Source organism: Myotis lucifugus, unplaced genomic scaffold (assembly GCF_000147115.1).
Source record: "Myotis lucifugus unplaced genomic scaffold, Myoluc2.0 scaffold_27, whole genome shotgun sequence".
NCBI lineage: Eukaryota > Metazoa > Chordata > Mammalia > Chiroptera > Vespertilionidae > Myotis > Myotis lucifugus.
This window is the reverse complement of record NW_005871075.1, coordinates 1,616,703-1,643,592: the sequence shown is the minus strand read 5'-3', so window position 1 is coordinate 1,643,592 and position 26,890 is coordinate 1,616,703. Positions and strand designations below refer to the sequence as shown.

The following is a 26,890-nucleotide window of genomic DNA, read 5'->3' as shown; positions in this document are numbered from 1 at the left end:
ATCTGAGCAATATGCCTTTTTTTCTTCTCTGCTTTTCAGGTTAATTATTCGTAATTTCTGGAGCCATGAAACTAGATTACCTTCAAATACCTTGGACCGGTTATTGGCACTAAATTCTTTATATACTCCTAAGATAGAAATGCACTTTTTAAGTTTAGCAACAGATTTTCTCCTTGAAATGACCAGCATGAGTCCAGATTATCTAAACCCTATGTTTGAGCATCCTCTGTCAGAATGCAAATTTCAGGTGAAGTGCTTGTCTCTGTAATAATAAATATTATAAGCTTTCCTTGTCTGTTAGACAACAATGTTTCTAATAGTGTTAACTTGGCTTTCTTTTTAATGGAGATACTAGTGGCCCACTGCACGAATTTGTGCACCTTGAAAGGAACTGTGGGCTGCAAGGCTGCAGTGGGCACAGGGGCAGGTCTCAGCCCATCCTCCATGCCCCGCCCGGCCCCTCCCGCCGTGGCTTCTGGTCCCCTCTCTGCTGGCACCCCCGCTCCTGACGCCACTGCCACTCGCGGATGTGCGAGCAGGGCTGTCGCCGGCAGCGGGTGCGGGCGGTGGCTGCTGGCCCCAATCGCCCCTCAGGAATGGGGAGGTGGAGAAGCCCTGAGGGGCCATTGGGGCTGGTAGCCACCACTTGCACCTGCTGATGGTGCCGAGCGATTGGGGTGGGACCACAGCACATGGGAGCAAAGAATTTTCAGTAACCACCAGAGGCTCACCCCAATGACAGCAACCGGCGCCCTGCTTTTGTCTGGGGTCCTAGCTCACCTGCTCCACCATCCAGCTGTGGCCGATACCTGCCATGTTTTGCACATGCCTCCTGGTGGTCAGCATACATCATAGCAACCTCTTGTTCAGTTGTTCGGTTGTTCTGCCGTTCGGTCTATTTGCATATTAGGGCTTTATTTATATAGATAATTGGCATGTAACATATTAGTTTTAGGCATACAACATAATGATTTGATATTAGTATATATTGCAAAATGATCATACTAAGTCTAGTTAACATCCATCACAATACAAATTTTTTTCTTGAGACCTTTTAAGATCTACTCTCTTAGCAACTCTCAAATTGATACAGTACATAAAACTACTAGAGGCCTGGTGCATGAATTCGTGCATGGGTAGAGTTCTTAGGACTGGCCGGCGATCAGGGCTGATCGGGGCCGTCATGCCCAGTCCCAATTGGGGCTGGGTTGATCGGGGCCTGCCGGCAGTGGGGAGAGACGGGGAGGGACTGTGGGAGGTTGGCTGTGGGAGCACACTGACCACCAGGGGGCAGCTCCTGTATCGAACACCTGCCCCCTGGTGGTCAGTGCACGTCATAGCGACCAGTCAAGCGGTCATTCCGGTCGTTCTGTCGTAACGGTTGCTTAGGCTTTTATATATATTGATCGTAACAATGTTGTACACTACTTTTCAGACTTATTTATTTTATAACTGGAATTTGTGCCTTTTGACCCCCTTGACCCATTTTGCCCATCCTTCACCCCCACCTGGCAACCTCCAATCTGCTCTCTTTATCAGTTCAATTTTTTTGTTTTGTTTTGTTGGGGTTTTTTTTTGTTTAGATTCCATCATCTAAGTGATCACATGTGTCTTCCTCTGTCTGACTTCCTACATTTAGCATAATGTCCTTAAGGTTCATCCATGTTGTTACAAATGGCAAGATTTTCTTTTTATGGGTGAATAATATTCCATTGTACATATATACACCATATGTGCTTTATCAGTGGACACTTAGGTTGCTTCCATGTCTTAGCTATCTCTATATATAAAAGCCTAAGCGACCAAACGACCGAACAACCAGTTGACTGGTCGCTATGACATGTACTGACCACCAGGGGATAGAGGCTCATTGCAGGAGCTGCCCCCTGGTGGTCAGTACAGTCCCACAGCCAACCTCCCACTGCCAGCCAACCGGCCAGCCAGCCAACCTCCTGCAGGGCTGGCCAGCCAACCTCACATGGTCCTCCTTTACCCCCTGGCAGGTCCCGATCATCCGGATTGGGACTGGGTGAGATGGCCCTGATTGGTCCTGATCGCTGGCCAGGCCGAGGGACCCCACCCGTGCATGAATTTGTGCATCAGACCTGTAGTTGTAAATAATGCTACAATGAATGTGGGGATGCAATATTTTTTTAACTTAGTGTTTTTGTTTCCTTCAGAAAAATACCCAGAAGTGGGATTGCTGGGTAATATGGTAGATCTATTTCTAATTTTTTGAGGAATTGCCTCACTGTTTTCTATAGTGGCTGCTCCAATTTACATTACTACCAACAGTGCACAAGGGTTCTCTTTTCTCCACAGTTTTGCCAAGACTTCTTGTGTGTCTTCCTGATACTAGCCATTCTAACAATTGGGATATCTTGTGGTTTTGGTTTGCATTTCCCTGATGATTAATGATGTTGGTTTTTTTAAAACTTGGAACACTCACACATTCCTTTCTGAAACACATTTACTCTACTCACCTCTGTCTACACTGCCTGCACACAGCTCACACTTCTCATTCTTTCAGTCTCCACTTACATTTTCCTTTCTCCATAATGCTTTCTCTCCCTTCCATCACTCCTCCTATCCACCCTGTACATGTCGAGTTTATGCCATCTCCTGGCAGCCTTAAAAACTATGATTTACACATTAAACAAAGAGTTCACTTCATCTCTGCCCAAGCTCCTGGGCAGCAGAGCCTGATCTGATCTACTCGTGCTTGTATTCCTAGTATCATGCCCAGTGCTGGACACACAGTGAGTATTTAGGAAGGAGTTGAGTCAATTATCTTGTTGCAGTTGTGTTTTGATATTATCGAGTATGGCATTGAATGTTAAAGAGTAGAAAAATGGTTTTTCTCCCCCAGTACCAATTAGTTTTTCTAGTTGGCAAATGATTATTTACTTAAAAAAATTTTAGATCAGAAAAGAATCTTCAGTTGCTTCCCACAGAGATATGAAGTTATAGTACATATTTGCTGATAGTACCATTGGGTTTTAAATAAAAATATGTCCAAGTTGCTAAAGAAGGACCATCATTGTATTTGATGTTCTCTTACATGCAGGAATACACCATTGATTCTGACTGGCGTTTTCGAAGTACCGTCCTCACTCCTATGTTCATTGAGACTCAGACTTCTCAGAGCGCTCTCCAGACCTGGTCGCAGGAAGGATCCCTTTCTGTTCAAGGGGCTATGGCTCGGCAGATACGGGCCACCCAACAGCAGTATGATTTCACACCGACACAAAACACAGGTAACCTTCAGTCTGAACACCTACCTCTTGTGCGCCAGGCACTGTTACTTTGGAAACAGCCTCTACTGTAAGAACACTGACCATTTGTGAGAAGTGAAAAGATAATTGGAAAAAGTGATGAGAACCACAAAAAAAGATGTCCGTTAAAGGAAAAAAGGACTGAAGTCCCTAGAGTAGTCAAGTTCTTAGAGACAGAGAGTAGAAGGGTGGTTTCCAGGGCCTGGGGTGGGGATAATGGGGAGTTAGTGTTTAATGGGTGTGGCGCTTCAGTTTGAAACAATGGAGACAGTGGTGAGAGTGGATGGTGTGATGGTTGCCCAACCAGGTAAATGTACTTGGTGCCATAGAACTTCAGACTTAAACATGGTTAAAATAGTCTATTTGATGTTATAAATATTTTACGACAATATTTTTAAAAAGGGGAAAAGGATTATTTCTGACAGGAAAAAAGAGGAAAAGTTTTAGTATATTATGTTCTGTTTTGTTTTCCCCCAGAAAAATCTGTTTAGTGCATCAAATTTAAAACCCCATATCTCAGAAGCAAAGTAGAGGCAAACCAAGTTTATTTACTACTAGAGGCCCAGTGCATGAATTTTGTGCACTCAGGGGGTGGAGGGTACCTCAGCCCGGCCTGCCCCCTCTCGCAGTCCTGGAGCCCTTGAAGGATGTCCAACTGATGGCTTAGGCCCGCTCCCCAGGTTGGCAGTCAGACATCCTTAGCGCTGCCATGGAGGTCAGAGAGGCTCCTGCCACTGCCACGCGCTCACCAGCCGTGAGCCTGGCTTGAGCCTGGCTTCTGGTTGAGCAGTACTCCCCCTGTGGGAGTGCACTGACCACCAGGGGGCAGCTCCTGAGTTGAGTGTCTGCCCCCTGGTGGTTAGTGCACATCATAGCAACCGGTCGTTCCACCTTCGGGCCGAAACCAGCTTTCCGACATCCCCCGAGGGGTCCCAGATTGCGAGAGGGCGCAGGCCAGGCCAAGGGACTCCACCGGTGCACGATTGGGGCTGGGGAGGGATGCAGGAGGTTGGCCAGCCGGGGAAGGGCCGTGGGAGGGCTCCAGGGTGTGTCCTGCCCATCTTGCTCAGTCCTGATTGGCCAGACCCCAGCAGCAAGCTAACCTACCAGTTGGAGCATCTGCCCCCTGGTGGTCAGTGCAGTCATAGCAACTGGTTGACCAGTCGACTGTCTGCCCCCTGGTGGTCAGTGCACGTCATGGCAAGCAGCTGAGTGGCCTTAGCATATCATTAGCATATTACGCTTTGATTGGTTGAATGGACAACCAGACACTTAGCATATTAGGCTTTTATTATATAGGATGTTTATTGTATATTAAACTTTTTTTTCTTAAATAGTTCAACTGGTTTTTTTGATCATCAAAGCACAAGTTTAGAGTAAAATATCTAAACTATTTCATAGAAACATTTCAACATTTTTCCTTTATATAAATTTTTTCACATTCTATTGGTTCTAGAAATAGGACTAAGTTGAATAATTACAATGGAAATTTTATGACACTGATATTAGAAATCACGGATCTTAGTACTTTATAGTAGATACAAAACATCATTCCTGGAATGGTCACAGCAGCTTGAAAGAACAGGTGATAAGTTCAATACTTAAGTGAGGACACAGTTCAGCCGCCTGAGCTGCCCTGGGTTGTCCACACGTGACCTCCCGGAGCCTCCACGCCATGTCTCCTCCTGTGACATGACTGTGTCCCTGGAGAGGCTGTTCCCAGTCCCTGTCGCAGGTGAGCTCGCGGAGGCCCCAGGTGCCACCAGGACGATCCCCCATCGCCTCACCGGCGTGTTGTGGCGTTGGAGCTGCCAGGTGCAGTGGGGTGGGGTAGGCTGACAGGGCGTGCCATTCTGAGCTGCTGTGAAATGCTCTGGTCGTGCCTTTTGCAGATGGAAGAAGCTCCTTTAACTGGCTGACTGGAAGCAGTATTGACCCGCTGGTGGATTATACGGTTTCTTCATCATCTGATTCCTTGTCTTCCTCCTTACTGTTTGCTCACAAGAGGAGTGAGAAATTAAAGATAGCACCCTTGAAGTCAGTGGGACCTGATTTTGGGAAAAAAAGGCTGGCCCTTCCAGGGGACACGGTGGATAACAAAGCAAAAGGTAAAGTAAGATTATTGAAATGTGTTTAAAATGGCCTGCCCTCTGAATCAATGCAGAGGCTTAGATAAAGAAAGGACATTTCTGATTGTATTCACATATCCTTATAACCTGTAATCAATACCATTATAATTTAGTTGAGTGAATGTTGCCTGGGCATTTACCATGTTGAAATTATAGTTTTATGTGTTCCAGAAAAGCTGTTGGATAAATTGAACTCAATCGATTTATTTTGTGACTTTCCAGAACAATAGGATTGGGTGAGGCAATAGGTGGGCGATCAAGAGTTGAGGCAGGATTAGTAAGCTCAGTCTCCAATTTAAGTCCAGGAAAGGCTGGTGGAGGAGGTGGCCTTTGGGACTAGCCTTGGGGATCGAGATACTGGGAGGGAGAGGATGGGGGTGGAGAGGGAGAAGTAGGGAATGTGTTGGGTGGTGGGAGAGACTCAGATCAGCTCGGTGAACATTGAGTGAGAGCCCACTCCAGCCTGCACTGTAGCATCCAGTCAGGCAGATGCTTCAGCACACTGGGAGTGAAGTAAAGAATGCTGAGAAAGCAGGCTTGCGAGTGTGGGGTGTGGCTTTAGGAATGAACCACACAGCTTCAGGTAGTGAACCAAGCAGAGATAGGCACAGGGTCTCCGAATGACCTCTTGGGGTGGTTGGTGTGGAACAGCATGTGGAGTGCCTGAGGAGGACTGAGAGGTGGAGGTCAAAGGCCGCCACACCTTGACCTGGATTAGTAAGCTAAGTCTCCGATTCAAAAAGGAAGAGGGTGGGGTTGGAGAGACAGGGTGAGCCCATGGGTGATGCTAAGATGCCAGTGGAAAATGCTGGCAGGGCTCACAGACCCAGCGCTGAGAGGGCTGAGAGAGGTCAGTCAGGAAGTTAGCTCCTTACGAGAACTGTAGCGCTGGGAGTGAGTGAAAACCCAGAGGAAGAAAATATGAAGAGAAAAAGGTCCCAAGACAGAACCCTGGGAAAATGCCAACATATGGATTTAGATAAATAGAAGTATAATTAGCAAAGTTAAATTTCTTTTTATTTAATAGTAGGAACGTAAAAATACACAACATACTTTCCTTACTCCCAACTACTCTTTTTCACACTTTCATGTAGCACATTTGTGGCTATGGACCCTTCTCTAAATTTTATATAGAAAGGTAAATCTATCTAGCCTTCTTTTTGTTCATAACTGTGAGTTTGACAGAGGGCCAATGAACCCATTCCTCTGTCTTTTCCTTCACACTTGACCACTGCCAACCAGCCTTTTTTATTTAGTCTTTTTCCTCTTCTGTTTTTCCATCAAACCAGTATAAGATCCAGCAAGAGTGCATGGCTCTCTGTCCTTCCTGACACTTTGATTGTGAAAAGCCCCAAAGTTAAAATGAACTTCCAAAGTGACTATCACCTTCCCATTGCTTGTAACTTGTCTCTCTGACCCTTTACGATTTCTTATCTTCAGCCCATGGGCATGCGCAGCTTTCTGTAGAATTGCGGAAAGTTGGTGTGCATTTGGGACAGTCTGCAGTTGAGTTAATGTGTGGTGACTGCTGGTGACCAGCTGGACTAGTTTCTTTATTGAATGGGGATGATAGGAGTTACTGTCCACAATTCAAATTGTTGCACAGTTTTCCCCCTTTCTACATTTTTAGAGTGAAAATATGTCATGGCTGATATAGGTAGAATTGGGGAACCATATATATAAAATAATAAAGGTAAGAGGTGAAACCTAATTTTTAAACTATTTCCCATAGACATTTATATACGGGTTTGAAAAAACTCATAGAACTGAGTAGGTAAATAAATGCTAATAGTAATTTAATTAATATACTTGAATCTCCCCATGTGCCTTTGTCAATTTCAAATATTTCATATCTTGCCTTCTTCGCAGTATATGTATTTTTTTTTTGCCAAAAGAGGAACATTTGGAGGTTCATAATATACAGTGAATTAGTGCTTATATGTTACTGTTTATTATCATTAAAAGGGAATGCAGTTTAAAAACTTGAAGTTGTAATCTAATTAAAATATCACTTTTCAATCATTTTATTTATTTTTTTATTTTAGTTTCCTTTAGTTATTTGTATCAGAGTAATACAAGCATATAGTTTAAAGAGTCAAATACTTTTCCACAGCTTGTTATAAGAAGTGACAGATGCAACCACTTACACCCTTTTAGTCAAGTTTTTGCTATTTGCTTCCATCTCTCCAAACAGTCTTTTTTATATTGCCACCTTTCTTTTTTTCAGTATTAGTCATGGTTTTGACTTCATGTTACAGATGTTAGAATTTGTCTCCCTCTTGTCCCTCACCCCCATGTATCTCTCTCTCTCTCTCTCTCTCTCACACACACACACACACACACACACACACACACACACACACCATACCACACACGATGAATTTTTCCTGTGCCTTCATCTTCTGATATAATTATGTCTTAGTCTTTGTTTCATCGACATTCAATTTCCTTTTATTTTGACTACATAAATAGTATTTGTGGCTGAACCATGAGTGATTCCATGATTCCTTTTCAAACAATAATTTTTCCTGGGCATTCATAATTATTTTGTTTGAGATGCTCAGATTTCTACATATTTATCACCAAATTTCCTCTGAGTTGTATAGTTTTATTGTATCCCAACATATAAATGTCTCAGATTCTTAAAGAAACCTCTCCGGGAGCCTCTGAGCTGCCTGGGTGGAGTTTCTGCTTAGGGGTTGTCTAGAGACCACCCCCACAGCCTGAGGGTCTGTTCGCCTTTCCTGATCCTCCTTCCTGGGTTTAGTTCAGGGGTGGGCAAACTTTTTGACTCGAGGGCCACAATGGGTTCTTAAACTGGACCGGAGGGCCGGAACAAAAGCATGGATGGAGTGTTTGTGTGAACTAATATAAATTCAAAGTAAACATCATTACATAAAAGGGTACGGTCTTTTTTTTTTTTTAGTTTTATTCATTTCAAACAGGCCGGATCCGGCCCGGGCCGTAGTTTGCCCACAGCTGGTAGTTCCTTCTTTTGATTCAACGCCTCCTCAAGCAGCTTCCTGAGAAAGGGGGTCAGAAGCAGTATGCTTCTTGTTGGTACTTTGATGCCACACATTGCTTTTGGTAGCACTCACACCTAATGGGTGATTTAGCTCTAGAATTTGGAGTGTGAACTCGTCAGTTCACACGGGGCTGTGGTTGAGAAACCTGATGTCAGCTCTTTGCTGAGCCTTTGTAAGAACTTGATCTTTTCTCTGTGGACACTCATGGATCTTCCTCTTTTCAACCAGTTTTAGGAAATTTCACAGAGTGTTCTTTGGTCTATTTTAGTTTAATTTTCTAGGGCCCTGTCAGGCTGCTAACTCATATATTCTAGTTCTGGAATATTCTTAGGCGATTTTGTTGATGATTTCCTCGTCTCAGTTTTCTCTTTTTGAAATCCTGTTGCTTGTGTGTCAGATCTTATGGATTATCCTTCTAATTTTCTTCTTGTTGTTTTGTCCTTTATGCTCTATATTCTGAGAAATTTCTTCTATCATCTAACCCTCGCTTTTATGTTATGATACCATATTTTTAATTTCCATAAGCTATTTTTGTCCCCTGAACATCCCTTAAGTCTTTGACCCATGGATGCAATGTCTATTCTTACCTTGATGATAAATGATAATTTTTGAAAAGTTTTTCCTGAATGATCTGATTTCAGCAACTGCTCATCCCTTTTTATTTTGGTTTCTGTCTTTCATATTTCAAGCTTTGCTCAAAATACTCGATGATGTTTTACTTTTTAATGTGTCCCAAGTAGGGCACTAAAGAGGCATGTGGAATAGCTTACGAAAGGGCGTGCGTGCTGACTGTGGTCCTCACTCAGCAAGGTCAGTCTGGACGGGCCCTTGAGACATGTCGATATCTCTGTCTGCTCTTTTGTGCTGGTTGGTTATCCAGGGGCAGAATCTCCAATGTCTTACCTTCAGGCTGTTCCTGTGTCTTACTGGTCACTGTTTCCTCTGCTTCCAGCGGGCTGGCCCTTTTCACTCAGAGACTCTATGTCCATTCCCCCGGCTCCACACCCACACCACGAGGGCTGTGCTTTCACAGCACGCCTCCTGCTTCAGCCGCACATTCCTCCCTTCCCTGGAGGGCCTGGTGCTGCCAGGGCCGAGTCTTCCAAGTCCTTTCCACCATCATTGTTCTACTGCAGCACTAGGACTGAGTTACTTAAATTTTCTGTTCTGTAGCTTCCAAAACTGGTTCATCATCTTCTTTGCATAGGTTTGTGTTGTTTTAAAAAAGAGAGAGATAGAAAGAAAGAAAAGAAAAACTAAATAAAATAAAAAATGGAGGTAAGCAAACAACCTCACGTTTATTTTCGGAGATTCTGGGCATGAGGCAAGTGTTGAAGTGGCCAATTATAACCAACCGGCTTTTTATTCTTCAGGTACAGAGAGTCGGGTAGATATATTAAGATTACGGAGACGATTTTTAAAGGACCAAGAAAAGATCCATTTGATTTATGCGAAAAAAGGTATTGCTGAGCAAAAACGAAAGAAGGTTTGTATCTTTTCTCAAGAATTTGATTGGTTTGAAATACCTGTTTTACATATGTGTACTAAGGAGACAAGCTTCCTGCCAGATATTGGTTCTAATATTGGTCTATAAACCAAGATCAGAGGAGCAGCAGTATAGGACTTGAAGTTATTTGTGAATGAAAGTCTCCTCTGACTATTGGACATGAAAGGGCGTCCATGACTCACTGGTGAGTTGTGGTCTCTCGGGATGAAACGTGTGGGTCGTCCCTGAACCTGTGGTGTGTCCTGGCTCACAGGCCCTGGAGGGCCCCGTCGCTGCCCCTTCTTTCAGCCTCTTCAGCTTGATTTGTTCTCTGAACAGACTGACCTTCTCTACGTGGTGGAACCATGGCCACCAAGTACTCCTGAGTTTTACTTATTGTGACTGTAGCTGCTGAGAGGGATTGCCCCACTCTCTGCCTCAAGGCCAGAGTCTTGACCCACCTCGGGCTGGGGGCCTTTTGGGGACCACTAATCTATGGCCAGGGGCTCGGGGGTGAGGCCACGTTACAGCCAGCTACTCTCCTGGAGGTGCATGGATGGGGAGGGAATGGTGGGCCCCGAGGAAGGGGTGGGCAGGGCTAGGCAGACAGGTCAGAGCTCTCTGCGGAAAGTAGTGATTTGAGGCATCAGTGTGGCATGAGTTAAGAGGTAAACATTTCTCAAAATGTGAAAATAATGAAATTGTTTTTCTTAGCCATAGCTTTAATCTTATAAATCAGTAATTATGATAAAATTTTTAAGATTATGAATAAAAAAATCCCATCTTTGTTCTAACTCAGCTTAAACCCTTAATCACTTAATTAACTTGCACATCTGAGTATGAAGTGGTTGAATGGTTTCACTGTATCTTCTGTGGAAAGTAAAGGTACTTTTCATCTTCCTCTTGTCTCTGCAACTGCAACTATTCTTTTGAGGACTAGGGTCCAAAATCATCGTCCTGAGTTTATCTCATGCTCCTTCTCACTGGCCCCATCACAGCTGGAGTAGCTCCGGGCTCCTAATGAAACCTGAAACCTCACTAGGCATGCCCGCAGGAAGTGCAATATCTAGACAGCAGAAGGAAGAGAGAAAACCAGATGGTTGGGTAAATCGCAGGGAGGTATTTTGGCCTGAGAAAAAGGTCTTTTTAGTAATTAGGAAATACAGAATGGCCTGCTGTGTGAGGCCATGCGTGCCTCTGATCTAGGTGTCTAATCTGAAGTGGCCAACCACTCACTAAGGACGGCATGGAAAAAGTCAGGCGTGGGAGAGCCATGCACCGTGGTCATTTGTTTGTTGGAGGACTGTGCTCAATATCTGGCTCTACTCAATGCCAGTGGCACAGAGGTGCGTGTAACGTGTGATGTCGGACGTTAACCAAGGAATGAGCGTGTCTGGGAGAGAAGTAGTGAGGGGAGCCTTTTGGAAAAGGTGGTGTCTGAGATGACAGCCAAACGATGAGTGAAAAGCTATAGAAAGACATTCTAGGTAAAGAGAGGAGCAGGGACCCACGGCCCTGCATGGGGGAGAGTTGGGGTTGGGGGTGATTAAGGATTAATTGGAAGGCCCAAACTGGCCTTTGTGGGTGAGCAGGGCCTGGAGGACCTGGGAGATCACAGGAGGGGCTGTAGTGATCACCCTGGGCTTTATAGCTAAGGTTTATTCTCAGAGTAATTAAGGAAATACAGCTCTCTGATTTATGGCTTTAAGACGTTTTTCAATCAAGTTCTCGGATTTTACAAATATTCAGATTACTTGTAGTAAATATTTAAATAATCTTTTCACCATAGTGATTTTTCTTTTGGCTTTATCATCTGTCATCGACTGGTAACAGATAGTGACTAAATCATTTTGGATACAAATTGTCACTGATTCACCTCTATGTTAAAGATGGGTACTCTCAGTTTCATAGCTCATGTACTACTGATTTTCTTAATCTCAATTCAAATTTCAAATCTTCTTTGGTTCAAATGATTATAGGAGATCAAGAGTGAGTTCAAAATGAAGCAGGATGCCCAAGTCATTTTGTACAGAAGTTACCGTCAAGGAGACCTTCCCGACATTCAGATTAAATACAGCAGCCTGATCACCCCCTTGCAAGCTGTGGCCCAGGTTGGTCCTTGAGCACTGCGTTTTCTGTGGATGCATAAAAACTGGTATAACAGTTCCAGGGGTCTACCCTGTTCAAGAAAAATGTTCGAGGCTACATTGTATCATAAATGAGGTGCTGATTTGTCCTAAACAATGGACTTGATTAAAAGACCTTGATCCAAGTGTCGGCTCTGCCATTTCCTGAGGCTGAAACTTCTCACGTGGTGAGACTCTGGCTTGTCATCTGGAAGGTATCCCTGCAGTTGGAGTCCTTGTCAAGACACTTAGTGCTCTGAGTCATGTTTTCATCCATGACATCAGAGAGTGATATCTAATTTTCTTACCAACAACGTTAGACTGCAGTAATGTGCAAAAAATCATTGTAAACTTCAAGGCGCTAAGCCATTTAAATAATTGCTTATCTACAATCCTTTGCAGGAGGCGGGGAATCAGGAGATTATCGTTTAGGTGGGATCAGTGTTCTTCCTTCTCTGTTAATTCTCTTGATAGCAGGGGACTGGACATGTTTTTCTAAGTCGTCAGGATGTCAGAGTGGAAATTTCCTATCTGCAGTCTTTGACAAAAATGGGATATTTGTCCCCCCAAAGCCTGATATGATTCCTTTGACTTTTATTGAAATAAATATTAAAGAGCTTAGAGTATATAGTATACTAGTTAGTGAAATATAATGCCTTATATTTTATTGTATTTAAGTTTCCAGATTATAATAATAGGTTATATCTGCACAGCCCCTTACTGTCTTTTAAGCTTTTTATTGAATCTAAATAATGATAGTTTGACAGGAATTTGTAAAACTAGTACATAGTCCTGTGTACCTTTCATCTAGCTACCTTCAATAGTGTTCCTTATATAATGTGTACATTATTAAGACCTATAAATTGACATTGTTACAGTAGTATCAACTAGACTTCAGACTTTGTTCATTTTCATCATTTTCCTCTTCATTGGTGTGTGTGTGTGTGTGTGTGTGTGTGTGTGTGTGTGTGAAATTCTGTGCATTTTTATCCCATGTATAGATCCAGGTAGTTACCCTCGCAGTAGCTCTTGGTTATTAGGGAGTGCTTTCACATTTCTCTCATTAGCTTCTCACAGTAATTTTGTGCCCTTGAAGCAATGACTAGATACATTGACAGATGAAGACTTGAAGGTTAGCAAAGAATGGGTGGTATGGTTAAAGCTGTCTGCCTCCCTGGTTGGGCGTCAGGACAATGCTCTCCCTGTTTGATGAGTGGCCCAGTGCTTTTTCTACGTTGCCACTAGTTCCCAGTTTTTCTAGCGCCTCGCATACATGTGCTCACAGCACTGCCTCAAAAATAATGTTGACTCCTGCTCTCCTAGGCATGATTTGCTTCTCTCCACACTGGAGAGGTACGTGATATGTAATGATGGTAGTAGGTTAGCAAGCCTGGAACTGTTGAGACACCCATGTCCAAATAAGTTCATCTCATTTGTGCTTGGAAAAAATAAAGATGGTAAATATTGTTTTGAAAAAGCAGGACTATTTTTTTTTATTTTTTAGGGAGGAATTTATTTACTTATACTTTTGTTAATTCTTCAAATTCCATTACTTTATTCAACAAATGTTAATATACGGAGTGACACCGCCTGTGTGCCAGGCCTGTTCTAAGCACTGGATGCAGTGGTGGGTAACAGAGGCCTCCGTGGCTGTCCTGGCCCTGCCGTTCTGCCTTAGGGGCCTCACGTGTGGACAGAGCTAACAAGGAGCATGTCAGCCAGCCGTCCATGCCCAGCAGCAGCATCCTGTTGCTCTGGAGACATTATTGTCTTAATTACTGTTGTAGTTACTGTAACAGAATGAGCATGTGGGACTCCTTGGAAAATAAAGGAATTTGTACACAAGAACCAGTGCCTTGTAGATATGGGAAGCTGACTCTACATGTTAAATGAAAAAAGCAGATTATCAAACAACAGTGTACGTGTCAGGATGAGAGCAACCCTGACAGTAACTAGATGTAGTATAATATGGGTGATGTTTATTTTCTTTTTTCCTAATCCATATTTCCTAAAATCTTACATAGCAACTATTATTACTTTTTATAAGATAAATACATTACTTAAATTAATAAGCAAAGTATAAGTCAAATTGTACTTTTTCTTCAGACACAGCTTTTATCAAACAAAATAATTTAAAATTTTTATTTATTCATACACTCATGCCTTCATTTAAAAAATATAGACACAGCATGCCAGAAGTTATTCTGAGTATTGTGTTATAGACACAAATAAAGGATAATGTTCCCGTGGTCATGGAGTATGAGGGTTAAAGCCATTAGAGATAAATAGCCCAAACTTGTATGACACATAAACAGCTACTAATGGTTTTAATGGTTTGATGGTACCTTGAAAATTAAAATTGGCATTTTATTTTAGCTCATTGGTTAGTTATTTTAAGCTTTACAATGATGTTCATGTGAAGATAATACCTGAAAGTTTAATTTTCTCCAAGATTTTATCAGTTACCGCACTGAGCACTTGACATACATTATCTTGGCTAATCTTACCAAAACCCTATGAGATGTGTCCTGTTATCCCCATTTTAATTATGAGGAATCTGAAGGCCCAGACTCACACAGGAGTTAAGATATGTGTTTCCAGCTTTTAAATTCATATCTCTGGGTCCAAAATCTGTGCTGTCATGCTTTCATAAGGCACATGTCAAACAGGTATCTTTGGTTAAACTCCAAATTCTCCCCTTGTCAATGTCTGTTAAAAGTTTCTAAATAGAAATGAGATCTTTAGTAGATATGTTTGCAACAGTTTGTATTTTCAAATAAAGCTTTGATAGTTGGTAAATTAAAGAATTTTTACTTCAGTTCCTAATTTCTTTTCCTTTTGAATATTTTACAGAGAGACCCAATAATGGCAAAGCAACTTTTTGGCAGCTTGTTTTCTGCAATTATTAAGGAGATGGATAAATACAAGACCGTGTCTGAGAAAAACAACATTACTCAAAAGTTGCTCCAGGACTTCAATCAATTTCTCGCCACCACTTACTCTTTCTTTCCACCTTTTGTCTCCTGTATCCAGGTAAAAGTCTACACACACTTCATAAGATGCATTATCTACTTTGCCTTTGCATGACTATGCCATAAGACTTCTTTTGCTGGGGGAGGAGTGGGGGGATCTGCAATAGTGTCAACAATAAAAATATAAATTAGAAAAACAAAACTTCATTTGTTTCTCAGGTTCAAACACAAGACATTTAACAGGAAATGGACTCTGGTTTGGTTACCTCTTACAGATGGGTAGATGTAACTTATTTGTACTTAGAAACAATATATGTGACAGGAAAATCCAAAATTAAACTTGGTATAAAAGTGCTTTGGTTTGTAACGAGCCATGCCCTTCAGGTTTTAGTTGCCCACTGCACAGTGTTGATGTATTTTTTTTTTAGGTAGCATTTCACTAAATTTTTCCTGCGTCCTGACTACCTTCAGGAGATGTTGATTGACTTTGTTCTAAATGGTGGGGACACAGGGATGACGAGATACAAAATTCTCTCCAAGAACATTCTAGATGGGTGACAGATAATAAACAGGCAAATACAGAAGATAACATGAGGTAGCAGAAGGTATCATAGAACCTGAGTAGTATACACGTTAACTAAAGTAATGCAGGGTAGGAACGAGGCAGGTGAGTAAGAGCCTTTGATCAGGGTGGGGTGTGTGTGCTACTATAGGTACTTCTTAGATGGAGCGTCAGAAAAGGCCTAAGGCGGTTTGAGCAGAGAACTTAATGTAGACGCACTTGCAGTTATTACTAAAACGTACTTATTGGAAGACTACTTTTTATGTAAGAAATGTTTTCTTTGCCACTCAAAACATGGGTCATTAATCAGTCTGTTATAGAAAATCTTTTTGGTTTGTTTTAGTATTTTCAGTAACCTCCCTAGAATAATTTAAAAATTATATTCTTTAATATTATTTATTAGTAGCTTTGGTTTGCAAACTAATTGGGTAATAATTCCCTGAGATGAAGTACTTGGTTTTTCTGTTTTGTTCTTTTTGATGTAGCATAAAACTGTTAATATAGTTTTTTAATATATTAGTTCTAATTTTGTTGGTTTATAATTTCCAAGTAGAATTTCTTTATTGTTTTTCTCCTGGCCACATTAAAGATAAAGTTTGAGTAATTGTATTGAATCAGTCAGTATTTCAAAGTAACTTTCTCTTCACATTATATTCTGAAGTGATTTTTAAAATCTGAATTTTTAGTTTTGTTTCTATATTTGTCTAAAAAACTAGTTTTTTTCATTGTTATTTAGGAGAGTCATTAACTGCCATTACATAAATAAATAACTTCCACTCACCCTCGCGCTTACTACTTGACACTGACCATGAAAGAAGCAGCACAAATGGAAGCCAGTGCCTGCGGTTTGCAGCATTTGCTGTTATGACCTTTTCTTTGTGGTTCATATCCAAAACTATGATTTGTTTTTTCTCTCCATGGAATCATAGTACATAGTACGTTTGGCATAGCGTTCTTTTCTAGCAGGATGACTGTCTCTTTGAAGTGCTACTGCCTCACCAGAACTTCCCACAATGAGTTTATCTGTGATGTAGCTTAACAACATCCTTCAAACCGAAAGAAAAATCGATTTGGCCATTTTCCCATGCCGTAGTCAGTGACCGGCAAACAGACATTAATTTGGTGCCCTACATTTATGCTATTCATTGCTTGTTTGAATCTGTATTCCAAGACCCCTAACATAGAGCTTACGTTGGCTTGGTGGAAACTCCATCAGACTTAGCAAGTGGTCCAGGCCTGGCACAGCCATGAGGGAGTTGGGAAGAGGCTGGTGTGGATGGGGAGGAACTGTTCATATTCTCTGTATTGATTTGGGATTTATTTCTCATGATTTTGGTGTATATAGGACTCTCAAATTGAGAGTTACAAAGTAAAGGTCAATATAATAATTCATGTGTGAAAAAGATGGGGGGGGAAGGTTTTAAAAAGAATATTGGAGCAGAGTGTACCTACTTTTTGGTGATCAGATATGAAATCTGTGTTTGAGCTGCTTTTAAAAAAAATTTTAAGCCTCACCTGAGGATATGTTTGTTTGGTTTTTATTGATTCTTAGAGAAATTGAGAGAGAGAGAGAGAGAAAGACATCGAGGTGAGAGAAACATCGAATGGTTGCCTCCCATAGGCGCTGACTGGGGATGGAACTCCAGACTTAGGTATGGGCCGACAGGGAATCAAACCCACAGCCTTTTGGTGTACAGTATGATACTCCAATCAACTGAGCCACCTGGCCAGGACTTAGCTGCTTTTCTCATCAATTCAGGCTAAATATTCCTGGCAACTGCAATTGTTATTTGTCTCTATGGAATATACTATAGTATATACATATCTCCAATTTTTCTAGTGGGTGTTATTTTCCGCTTTAAATTAAAAAATTAATGTAAAAATAAAAGGTCATTTTCTCTGAGCAAACTGAATGTTGAGGAAAATTTAATAGAATTATACAGAGAAACTTTTACTTATATCACTACTTGCATCAAAACTTTTCTTAATGTCTGCTAGAATGAATTATTCACTTGTGAAGGTCTGGTCAACATACCACAAGCTAAACAGCTCTATATGTTTGTGGTTTCACAGGAAATCAGTTGTCAACACACAGACTTGCTGAGCCTGGACCCAGCTTCTGTCGGTGCTGGCTGCCTGGCCAGCCTTCAGCAGCCTGTGGGCATCCGCCTGCTCGAGGAGGCCTTGCTCCACTTGGCACCTCAAGAGCCACCTCCCAAGCGGGTTCGGGGGAGGCCCCGCCTTCCCCCTGATGTCCTCCGCTGGATGGAACTTGCTAAGTAAGCTCTGTGATCCAGATGCTGTTGAGAGAATTTCATTTTGGCAGAAAATGAACAAGTAAAGTTGATAGTAACACTGTTATAAACATTTTTGAAAAACCTTTCAGGTAGAGTACCATTCCATGAGATGACAAGGAATATCTTGCCCAGGGAAAGAGATTCATTAAACCTGATAATTTCTTTCACTATACAATCTTTTTGGACTCGGGATATTTATGCACTAAGTTTTGTTTCCTGTAAGTGTGGTTGTAACTTACAGTTCCTAGTATTTTGAATGTGTTTGCTGCTTTGCTATACTGAATAGAGGGTGATTTATTATTTTCAGCAGGATTCACATTTTTTAGGAACAATTAAGTCCAATTTTGTTTATTTGTGGGGGGGAATTTTGTTGTGTAGTTATTCTGTTTTGTGTTATGTCTGTTTCTTTCATTAGTTGTGGTTTCATCATAAGAGAGCCAGTGATTCTGAGACATCTCTTGGTTTAGGTTGAATTTTAATTTGAACTTCTATTTTATAGCACTGATTTTTAGATTTTCAAGTTCTAGGGTAAAAGAAAGTAAAAGTAAGGGTGCGGATTCCTTACCTTTTCACTATTTTATAGTCATTTTTATCTTTCTTTCTTAATTGGGACTCTGAGTGAGTAAGGCATTCTCAGGTGCTGAGAAGAATTAAAATACGAATTAGACATTTCTCACAGGCTCACAAAACTAGCCATATGTACTTATATACATGACTAACCATAATATGAAGTAGGAGGTGATGAGTTTTTTAAGTGGCAAGATCCATCCACATCCTGGGTCAGTTCAAAGAGTGCACCTGGGCTTTTTTTTTATCTTCTTTCAGATGTATAGGGTGGGGCAAAAGTAGGTTCACTGTTCTGAGTATGTGAATCACAGTTTATTCTTGTATTATTATTATTAACTAGAGGCCCGGTGCATGAAAATTTGTGCACTCAGGGAGGGGTCCCTCAGCCCAGCCTGCATCCTCTCACAGTCTGGGAGCCCTCAGGGGATGTCCAACTGACGGCTTAGGCCTGGTCCCGGAAGTGGGAGGCGACCAGCAGGCAGATTAGGGGACAGCCCCGCCCCCCCATCGCCCCACCGCTGCCACCAGTGTCCTCCCTCTGCAGGAGGCGACCAGCGCATCGATTGGAGGATGGCGCTGCCCTGCCATTGCTGGTCGCTGTCCCCTCCCTCTGCCTTTTGGCACCCACCTTGGCTGGCCTGGTGCCGCCAGCTCACCGGCCCCGCCCCCCACTGACAGGTCATTCTGCTGTTCATTTGATTTGCATATTAGGCTTTTATTATATAGGATTATTGTATTATTTTCCATACAAACTGTAAACCTAATTTTGCCTCACCCTGTATAGGAACAATAATTAACACTGTGCATTTAGTATTTTCAGGGAGTGAGAACTCATCTAATGTGCATATACTGGGTAAATGAAGCGCTTTTAAACACTTTTTGTAATTTTATTTAATACTTTCTCATACTGTTATATGTAATATTTTTGCATGTCTTTCGAACACTTTTGAGAATATAATTTGCCTTTTCTTGATATGTCACAGTCATGGTTTTGCGCATGTTGTAGTATACATCATCCAGGGATCTTGGGGCCAGTGTAGGATAGTCTCTTTTCTGAGTTCCTGAAAAATGTTTGTAGCTTCATCTCCTTTTGGGCTCTTGGGCCATGAGCTATTAACGTTTAAAGTTTACCTTTACTTTTTTTGTACCTTTAACCATCTTTGGATGTGGAAATAAGAGAGCCATGTGTGTAAAGTTTTAATCTAAATTTGTAACAGTAGCTCTGAGAGAGAGAGCTCATGGGCTCTTTTGATGTACATACATGAGAGAGATTTCATACTTGTGAAGGGACTAAACTGGAGGAAAACCAAGGAGGAAGCCATTCTTGCCTGGCTGGTCAGGTGACTGCAGATTCAGGAAGAGTGACATTTGTGTTGAGACTTAAAAGATGGGGAAAACATTACAGGGGGGAGGGAACAAGCTTACTAAACATTTACCTTAGAACAGTGGGTACTCAACCCTGGGCGGCACATTACAATAACCTGAGACTCATTTCAAAAAACTGATTTCTGGGCCTCATCCTCCAGAAATACATGTGGACAGTTTGAAGGCATTCTCCGCGAGAATACATGGTAACAAAGAAACAGAATTTCCGGAGGATGAGGCCCAGAAATCAGGATTTTAAAAAGATTCCCAGGTGATTCTAATGTGCAGCCAAGGTTGAGAACCACTGCCTGAGAATATCTTAAAAGGGGAAGCATAGTTGGTGGGATCAAGCAGATTTGTGCTAATGTGTTGCAAAGATAAAGAATGCTCAAGCAAATATTAAGTCTGTAAGAAATTACTTTGAGATAACATTGAGATTGTCCATAGAACTCAAATTAAAGCATGGCACAAGTAAAACCTGGATTAATTTTTACTCACTTCTGGGTTCTTGACTACTTTCCAAATTTTAGAGCAAGACAAGGATTCTAAATAGGTCACCCACAGATATGTGCAATGGTACTGTAATGGTACCATTAACATGGAAGAAGTTTATTGAATGACATAATTAACATATTGTTAACCTACATTTTCATATTTTACTTCAAATGCACCTTAGAATAATTTCTGTCTTCTCTATGATCAAAGTAGTAACTTCAAAATTTAATGGTAACTTCAAAATTTAATGGTAACTTCAAAATTTTAAAGATTTTATAAAACCCAAGTAAGATTTTAGTTAATATAATATGTGACATCTTGGTATAATGTCATTTTATTATGATAAATACTTTAAAATATTGGGGCATTCATTAATGTGGACGTTTCCCCCTTTGGTTTGCCTTATAGGTTGTACAGATCAATTGGAGAGTATGATGTCCTCCGTGGCATTTTTAGCAGTGAGATCGGAACAAAGCCAGTCACGCAGAATGCACTATTAGAAGAAGCCAGGAGTGACTATTCTGCAGCTGCTAAGCAGTATAACGAGGTAAAATCGATCTCCAGCAAATGTCAGTAGGTTAAACACTTTTGTTCTCTGGATGGAAAAACTGTTAGTTTTAAATTTGAGAGCTTCATAATGTTTCAGCTTTATGCCTTAGATTTTTACACAAATTCCAGAGAATGGTTTTATAATAACCAAAATATTGCTGTTTCTCTTACTCTTTTTAAGAAAATATCATTGAATAACAGATAAAGCATTTCATAAATTACCAAATACTATAAAACTGTAAGTTATTTCAATATCTGCTAGAATATTTCATTTCTATGTAATAGATTCCTCTTCTTTGGCAAGAAAAAAAAATGTATGAATAGGTAAGTGAGATTGGTTTTGGGAAAATGACTTTAATTCTATTTTATATATTTTCTGTTTTGAGTTGCCAATGGCTATCCTAAGTGTAGATGTCCAGCAAATATTTGAAATTCAGGGTCTGTGACCTGTGTGACTCTTGAATGATTAATTCAGGTTGTAAAATTCTCTGCAATTTTCTGTAAATGTCCTATTATAATTTTCATTCTAAGAACTTTATAACTAGTAAATAACCCACAGTATTGACTTAAATCTAGTTATGGGTCACTTAAAGTCTTCATTTTATTAATTGCCTTCATTGGTAAGTTTCTCAGAAAAATGGCTTTTCTCTTGGTTAGGGTTTTTATATTAATTTGTTACTATAACATTCCTTTTGTTTGTTTTATTCTCCCATTCAGTGTTACTTTATTTTCCGTTTCTTTCCCTTTATCATAAACCTGAAAATGGATGTTATACTACCTACATTATTTCATTTGTATTCTTTGAACATTGTAACATAATCTTAGGAACTTTTCTTTGCCAGGCTCTCAATAAACAAGAGTGGGTGGATGGTGAGCCTACAGAAGCCGAGAAGGATTTTTGGGAACTTGCATCCCTTGATTGTTATAACCAACTTGCTGAGTGGAAATCCTTGGCATATTGTTCTATAGTCAGTGTCGACAGTGAGAACCCTCCAGATCTAAATAAAATGTGGAGTGACCCATTTTATCAGGTGGGTAGAATCATTTTAGAAGTTGCTGAAATAAATAATTGAGATGGTCAGGTGTTCTCTAAGTAGTTAAGTTGCTTAAAACTTTAAAAAAATACAGTAGTAGTTGTGAAGCATTAGGATAGTTATATATCCTGACTCCCCCCCGATAAACTCCATAGTATTGTTAAATCTCTTACCACTTTTAGCTAACTCCTTTAAAATAAGTGGCATGTGTTTAAAAATAAATATTGCCTTAGCTGGTTTGCTCAGTGGATAGAGCGCAGGCCTGTGGACTAAAGAGTCCCAACAAGAAAGAGCACATGCCCCGGTTGCGGGCTTGATCCCCAGTAGGGGGCGTGCAGGAGGCAGCCAATCAATGATTAACTCTCATCATTGATGTTTGTATCTCTCTCTCCCTCTCCCTTCCTCTCTGAAATCAATAAAAAATATATTAAAAACTAATAATAAAAATAAATATTAACATAACATCCCTGGTATGATGACATGGAAGAATATTTTCTGTTCTCTTTGCACTGGGTCACAGGCGACATATGGGCATGCCCCAATTCCCAGAGCAAGATGGCTCCCCTCACAGGGTCACCCCAACTCTTGAACAAGGCTGCTCTCCTGGCCCCTCTCACAAGGCTGCTGTCCTGGCTGTGCTTAAAGATTCCCCACTGTGTATGTGACATCAGCTGTATTTCAGCTAACAGTGCGCAGTTCCTACTTTCTACAGGACATGTTCCTACATATTTTGTGGTTACATAATGAGCAAGTTTACTTGAGCATGTCTTAAAAATTATAGTTTTCAGGTTTGAAGTATCGAGCATAATCACTTTGTCTCTAAATCTTGAAATAAAAATTATACTAAATTATATTATAGTAATAAAATGATTAGGCATCCTCACATTGTCTTTCTGATGTTCCGTAGGAGACCTATCTACCTTACATGATCCGCAGCAAGCTGAAGTTACTGCTTCAAGGAGAGAATGACCAGTCCCTGCTGACGTTCATCGATGAGGCTGTAAATAAGGAGCTCCAAAAGTCCATTATAGAGCTCAATTATAGTCAGGAATTGAGTCTTCTGTATATCTTACAAAATGATATTGACAGAGCCAAGTATTATATTGAAAAATGCATTCAAATTTTTATACAGGTAATATAGATACACCAATCTGAAATGTGCTATTTCTGTGATTTAGTTATTTATTTTTGTTAATTCTCACCTGAGGATATTCTTTCCACTGATTTTTTTTTTCCACCAAGCAACTTACAGGGCTGCTGCTTCTCCACTGATTTTTTGAGAGTGGAAGGGAGGGGGAGAGACAGAGAGCAACATCGATATGAAAGAGACACATTGATTGGTTGCCTCCCACACATGCCCTAGTTCAGGTGGAGATGGAGCCTGCAACAAGGTACATGCCTTGACGGGAATTGAACCCAGGACTCTTCAGTCCCAGGGCTGATGCTCTCACCACTGAGCAAAATAGGCTAGGGCTGTGATATTTTTAAAGTTAGTAAACTAGTGAATAAAAAAATAATAAAACATTTTTATTTACTATTTAATACCACCCATTTTCTACTATTTTCTTCTGATAGCTCTCTTTACTCTGTTTTTTGTCTTAATGCCTTTAAAAAGTTTTTCCCTGTTATAGAAGTTCTAATTTTTGTTTTACCTTAAGTTTTTACTTTTCTCACACTGCTAAAAAAAAGAAACACTTGAGAGTCGACTTTTACATTTGGAGTAGGTGAATAGAAGTTTGGTTGCTGGGTGGGAAAGAATATGAATCTTCCCTGTGTATTTTCTGCCATTTTTCCTTTTTGCTTGTTGGAGAATCTTCCTCTGATGTTTGTTTATTTTTAAAGTCAGTGTCTTGTATAGAGTCTATTAACAACATTTATCATTGGCACACAATGATCATTAGAAGCAAAGTCATATATTTGTTCCTGAGTTTTAAAAAATATTTTTAATTGATTTTTTCGAGTGAGGAAGGGAGAGGGAGAGAGAGAGAAGCATTGATGAAAGTGAAACATCAATTGGCTGCCTCCTGCACACCTACTACTGGGGATCGAGCCCGCACCCTTTCAGTGCGTGGCATGACACCCAACCATCTGAGCCATACCGGCCAGAGCAATTGTCTTTTATTTTTAAACTTTAAAAGTTGATTAATACACTCAAGAAAGTTTATTGAAGTAAGAATTGGCTTCTATACTTAGCTATTTACATTAGAGGATTTTGTGATTTTTAAAAATATATTTTTATTGATTTCAAAGAGGAAGGAAGAGGGAGAGAGTGATAGAAACATCAATGAAAGACAATCATCAATTGGTTGCCTCCTGAACGACCCCTACTGGGGATTGAGCCTGCAACCCAGGCATACCCTGACTGGGAATCGAACTGTGACCTCCTGGTTCATAGGTCCATGCTCAACCGCTGAGCCATGCTGCCTGGGTGGATGTTGTGATTTTTTGTTGTTAATCCTCACCTGAGGATATTTTCTCCATTGATCTCTAGAGAGTGGAAGGGAGGAAGGGAAGGGGGAGAGAGAAACATTAATGTGAGAGACACATCAATTGACTGCCTCTCATACATGCCCGGACCAGGGCCGTGGATCGATCTTACAGCCCAGGTACCTGCCCTTGACTGGGAATCGAATCCTTGACCCTTTGGTGTGTGGGCCAACACTCTAACCAGTGAGCATCACTGGCCAGGATAGGTTGTGATTTTTAAAAAGTGTTGGCAAGTAGAGGCAATGATAGGTCATTTGTATTGTTTTTATTGATTTCAATGAACCAAAAGGGGTTTTCAACCTAAATTATTTTCAAAAATTATATTATCTGTTAATTTCTTGTATGACCTCATTATTAACCACAGTGAGACACACTGTGTGATGTATTTGTATGGTAGTTGCTGTATTTTACATTTTATAGAACTGTATTAAAGTTTAAAGTCTTAAATTGATTTGTAAACAATGTTAAATGCCTTTTTTTCTAGAACTATTCTAGTATTGATGTGCTTTTACACAGAAGTAGACTTACCAAATTGCAATCTGTACAAACTTTAATTGAAATTCAGGAATTCATCAGCTTTATAAGCAAACAAGGTAATTTTTTAAATCTACCATTATTTTTTATAATTATGGAAGAATTTTATTATCTGATTTTTTTTTTAATGCTTAAAGTATTACAAAGGGTATTACATATGTGTCCTTTTTTCCCCGCCCTTGACAATCCCCTGGCCTCCCCTACCCCCCAGTGTCTTATGTCCATTGGTTATGCTTATATGCATGCATACAAGTCCTTCGGTTGATCTCTTACCCCTTTCCCTCCTGCCCCCCAACCCTCCCCAGCCTTCCCGCTGCAGTTTGACAATCTGTTTGAGGCAGCTCTGCCTCTGTATCTATTATTGTTCAAAAGTTTATAATGGTCTCTATTATCCATGAATGTGTGAGATCATGTGGTATTTTTCCTTCATTGCCTGGCTTATTTCACTTAGCATAATGCTCTCCAGTTCCATCCATGCCGTTGCAAATGGTGAGAGTTCCTTCTTTTTTACAGCAGCATAGTATTCCATCGTGTAGATGTACCACCGTTTTCTAATCCATTCATCTACTGATGGGCACTTAGGCTGTTTCCAGATCTTAGCTATGGTGAATTGTGCTGCTATGAATATATGGGTGCATATATCCTTTCTGATTGGTGTTTCTGGTTTCTTGGGATATATTCCTAGAAGTGGGATCACACGGTCGAATGGGAGTTCCATATTTTGTTTTTTGAGGAAACTCCATACTGTCTTCCATAGTGGCTGCACCAGTCTGCATTCCCACCAGCAGTGCACGAGTGTTCCTTTTTCTCCACATCCTCTCCAGCACTTGTCGTTTGTTGATTTGTTGATGATAGCCATTCTGACAGGTGTGAGATGGTACCTCATTGTTGTTTTGATTTGCATCTCTCGGATGATTAGTGACTTTGAGCATGTTTTCATATGTCTCTTGGCTTTCTGAATGTCCTCTTTTGAAAGGTGTCTATTTAGGTCCTTTGCCCATTTTTTGATTGGATTGTTTATCTTCCTTTTGTTAAGTTGTATGAGTTCCCTATAAATTTTGGAGATTAGGCCCTTATCAGATATGACATTGGCAAATATGTTTTCCCACGCAGTGGGTTTTCTCGTTGTTTTGTTGATGGTTTCTTTTGCTGTGCAGAAGCTTTTTATTTTGATGTAGTCCCATTTGTTCATTTTCTCTTTAGTTTCAAGTGCCCTAGGAGATGTATCAGTGAAGAAATTGCTTCGGCATATGTCTGAGATTTTGTTGCCTTTGAATTCTTCTAGAATTGTTATGGTTTCCTGTCGTACATTTAAGTCCTTTATCCATTTTGAGTTTATTTTTGTGTATGGTGTAAGTTGGTGGTCTAGTTTCATTTTCTTGCATATATCTGTCCAATTTTCCCAACACCACTTATTGAAGAGACTATCTTGGCTCCATGGAATGTTCTTTCCTCCTTTGTCAAGTATTAATTGAGCATATTGGTTCGGGCTGATTTCTGGGTTCTCTATTCTATTCCATTGATCTATATGTCTGTTCTTGTGCCAGTACCAGGCAGTTTTGAGAACAGTGGCTTTGTAATACAGCTTGATATCTGGCATTGAGATCCCACCTACTTTGTTCTTTCTCAGGATCGCTGCAGCTATTCGGAGTCTTTTTTTATTCCAGATGAATTTTTGGAGAGTTCGTTCTAGATCTGTGAAGTATGCCGTTGGTATTTTAATGGGAAGTGCGTTGAATGTATAGATTGCTTTGGGTAGTATGGACATTTTAATGATGTTGATTCTACCAATCCATGAACACGGTATGTTCTTCCATCTGTTTATGTCTTCCTCTATCTCTTTTTTCAACGTCCTGTAGTTTTCTGAGTAGAGGTCTTTTACCTCTTTAGTTAAGTTTATTCCTAGGTAGCTTAATTTTTTTGGTGCGATGGTAAATGGGATTGTTTTTCTAATCTCTCCCCTATGGAGAGTTCACTATTGGTGTA

At 40.6% G+C, this 26,890-nt stretch overlaps 1 protein-coding gene across 1 annotated transcript in view; it reads left to right on the top strand.

Annotated features, from left to right (window-relative positions):
• The window catches only part of PRKDC (protein kinase, DNA-activated, catalytic polypeptide), a 187,828-nt gene that overhangs the window by 122,412 nt on the left and 38,526 nt on the right, over window positions 1-26,890 (top strand). Inside the window, 11 exon segments of the mRNA XM_023751911.1 lie at window positions 40-247; window positions 3,068-3,257; window positions 5,168-5,383; window positions 9,804-9,916; window positions 11,896-12,027; window positions 14,896-15,075; window positions 17,650-17,855; window positions 20,709-20,847; window positions 21,692-21,880; window positions 22,791-23,015; window positions 24,855-24,963. Coding sequence (XP_023607679.1) covers window positions 40-247; window positions 3,068-3,257; window positions 5,168-5,383; window positions 9,804-9,916; window positions 11,896-12,027; window positions 14,896-15,075; window positions 17,650-17,855; window positions 20,709-20,847; window positions 21,692-21,880; window positions 22,791-23,015; window positions 24,855-24,963 — 1,907 coding nt within the window.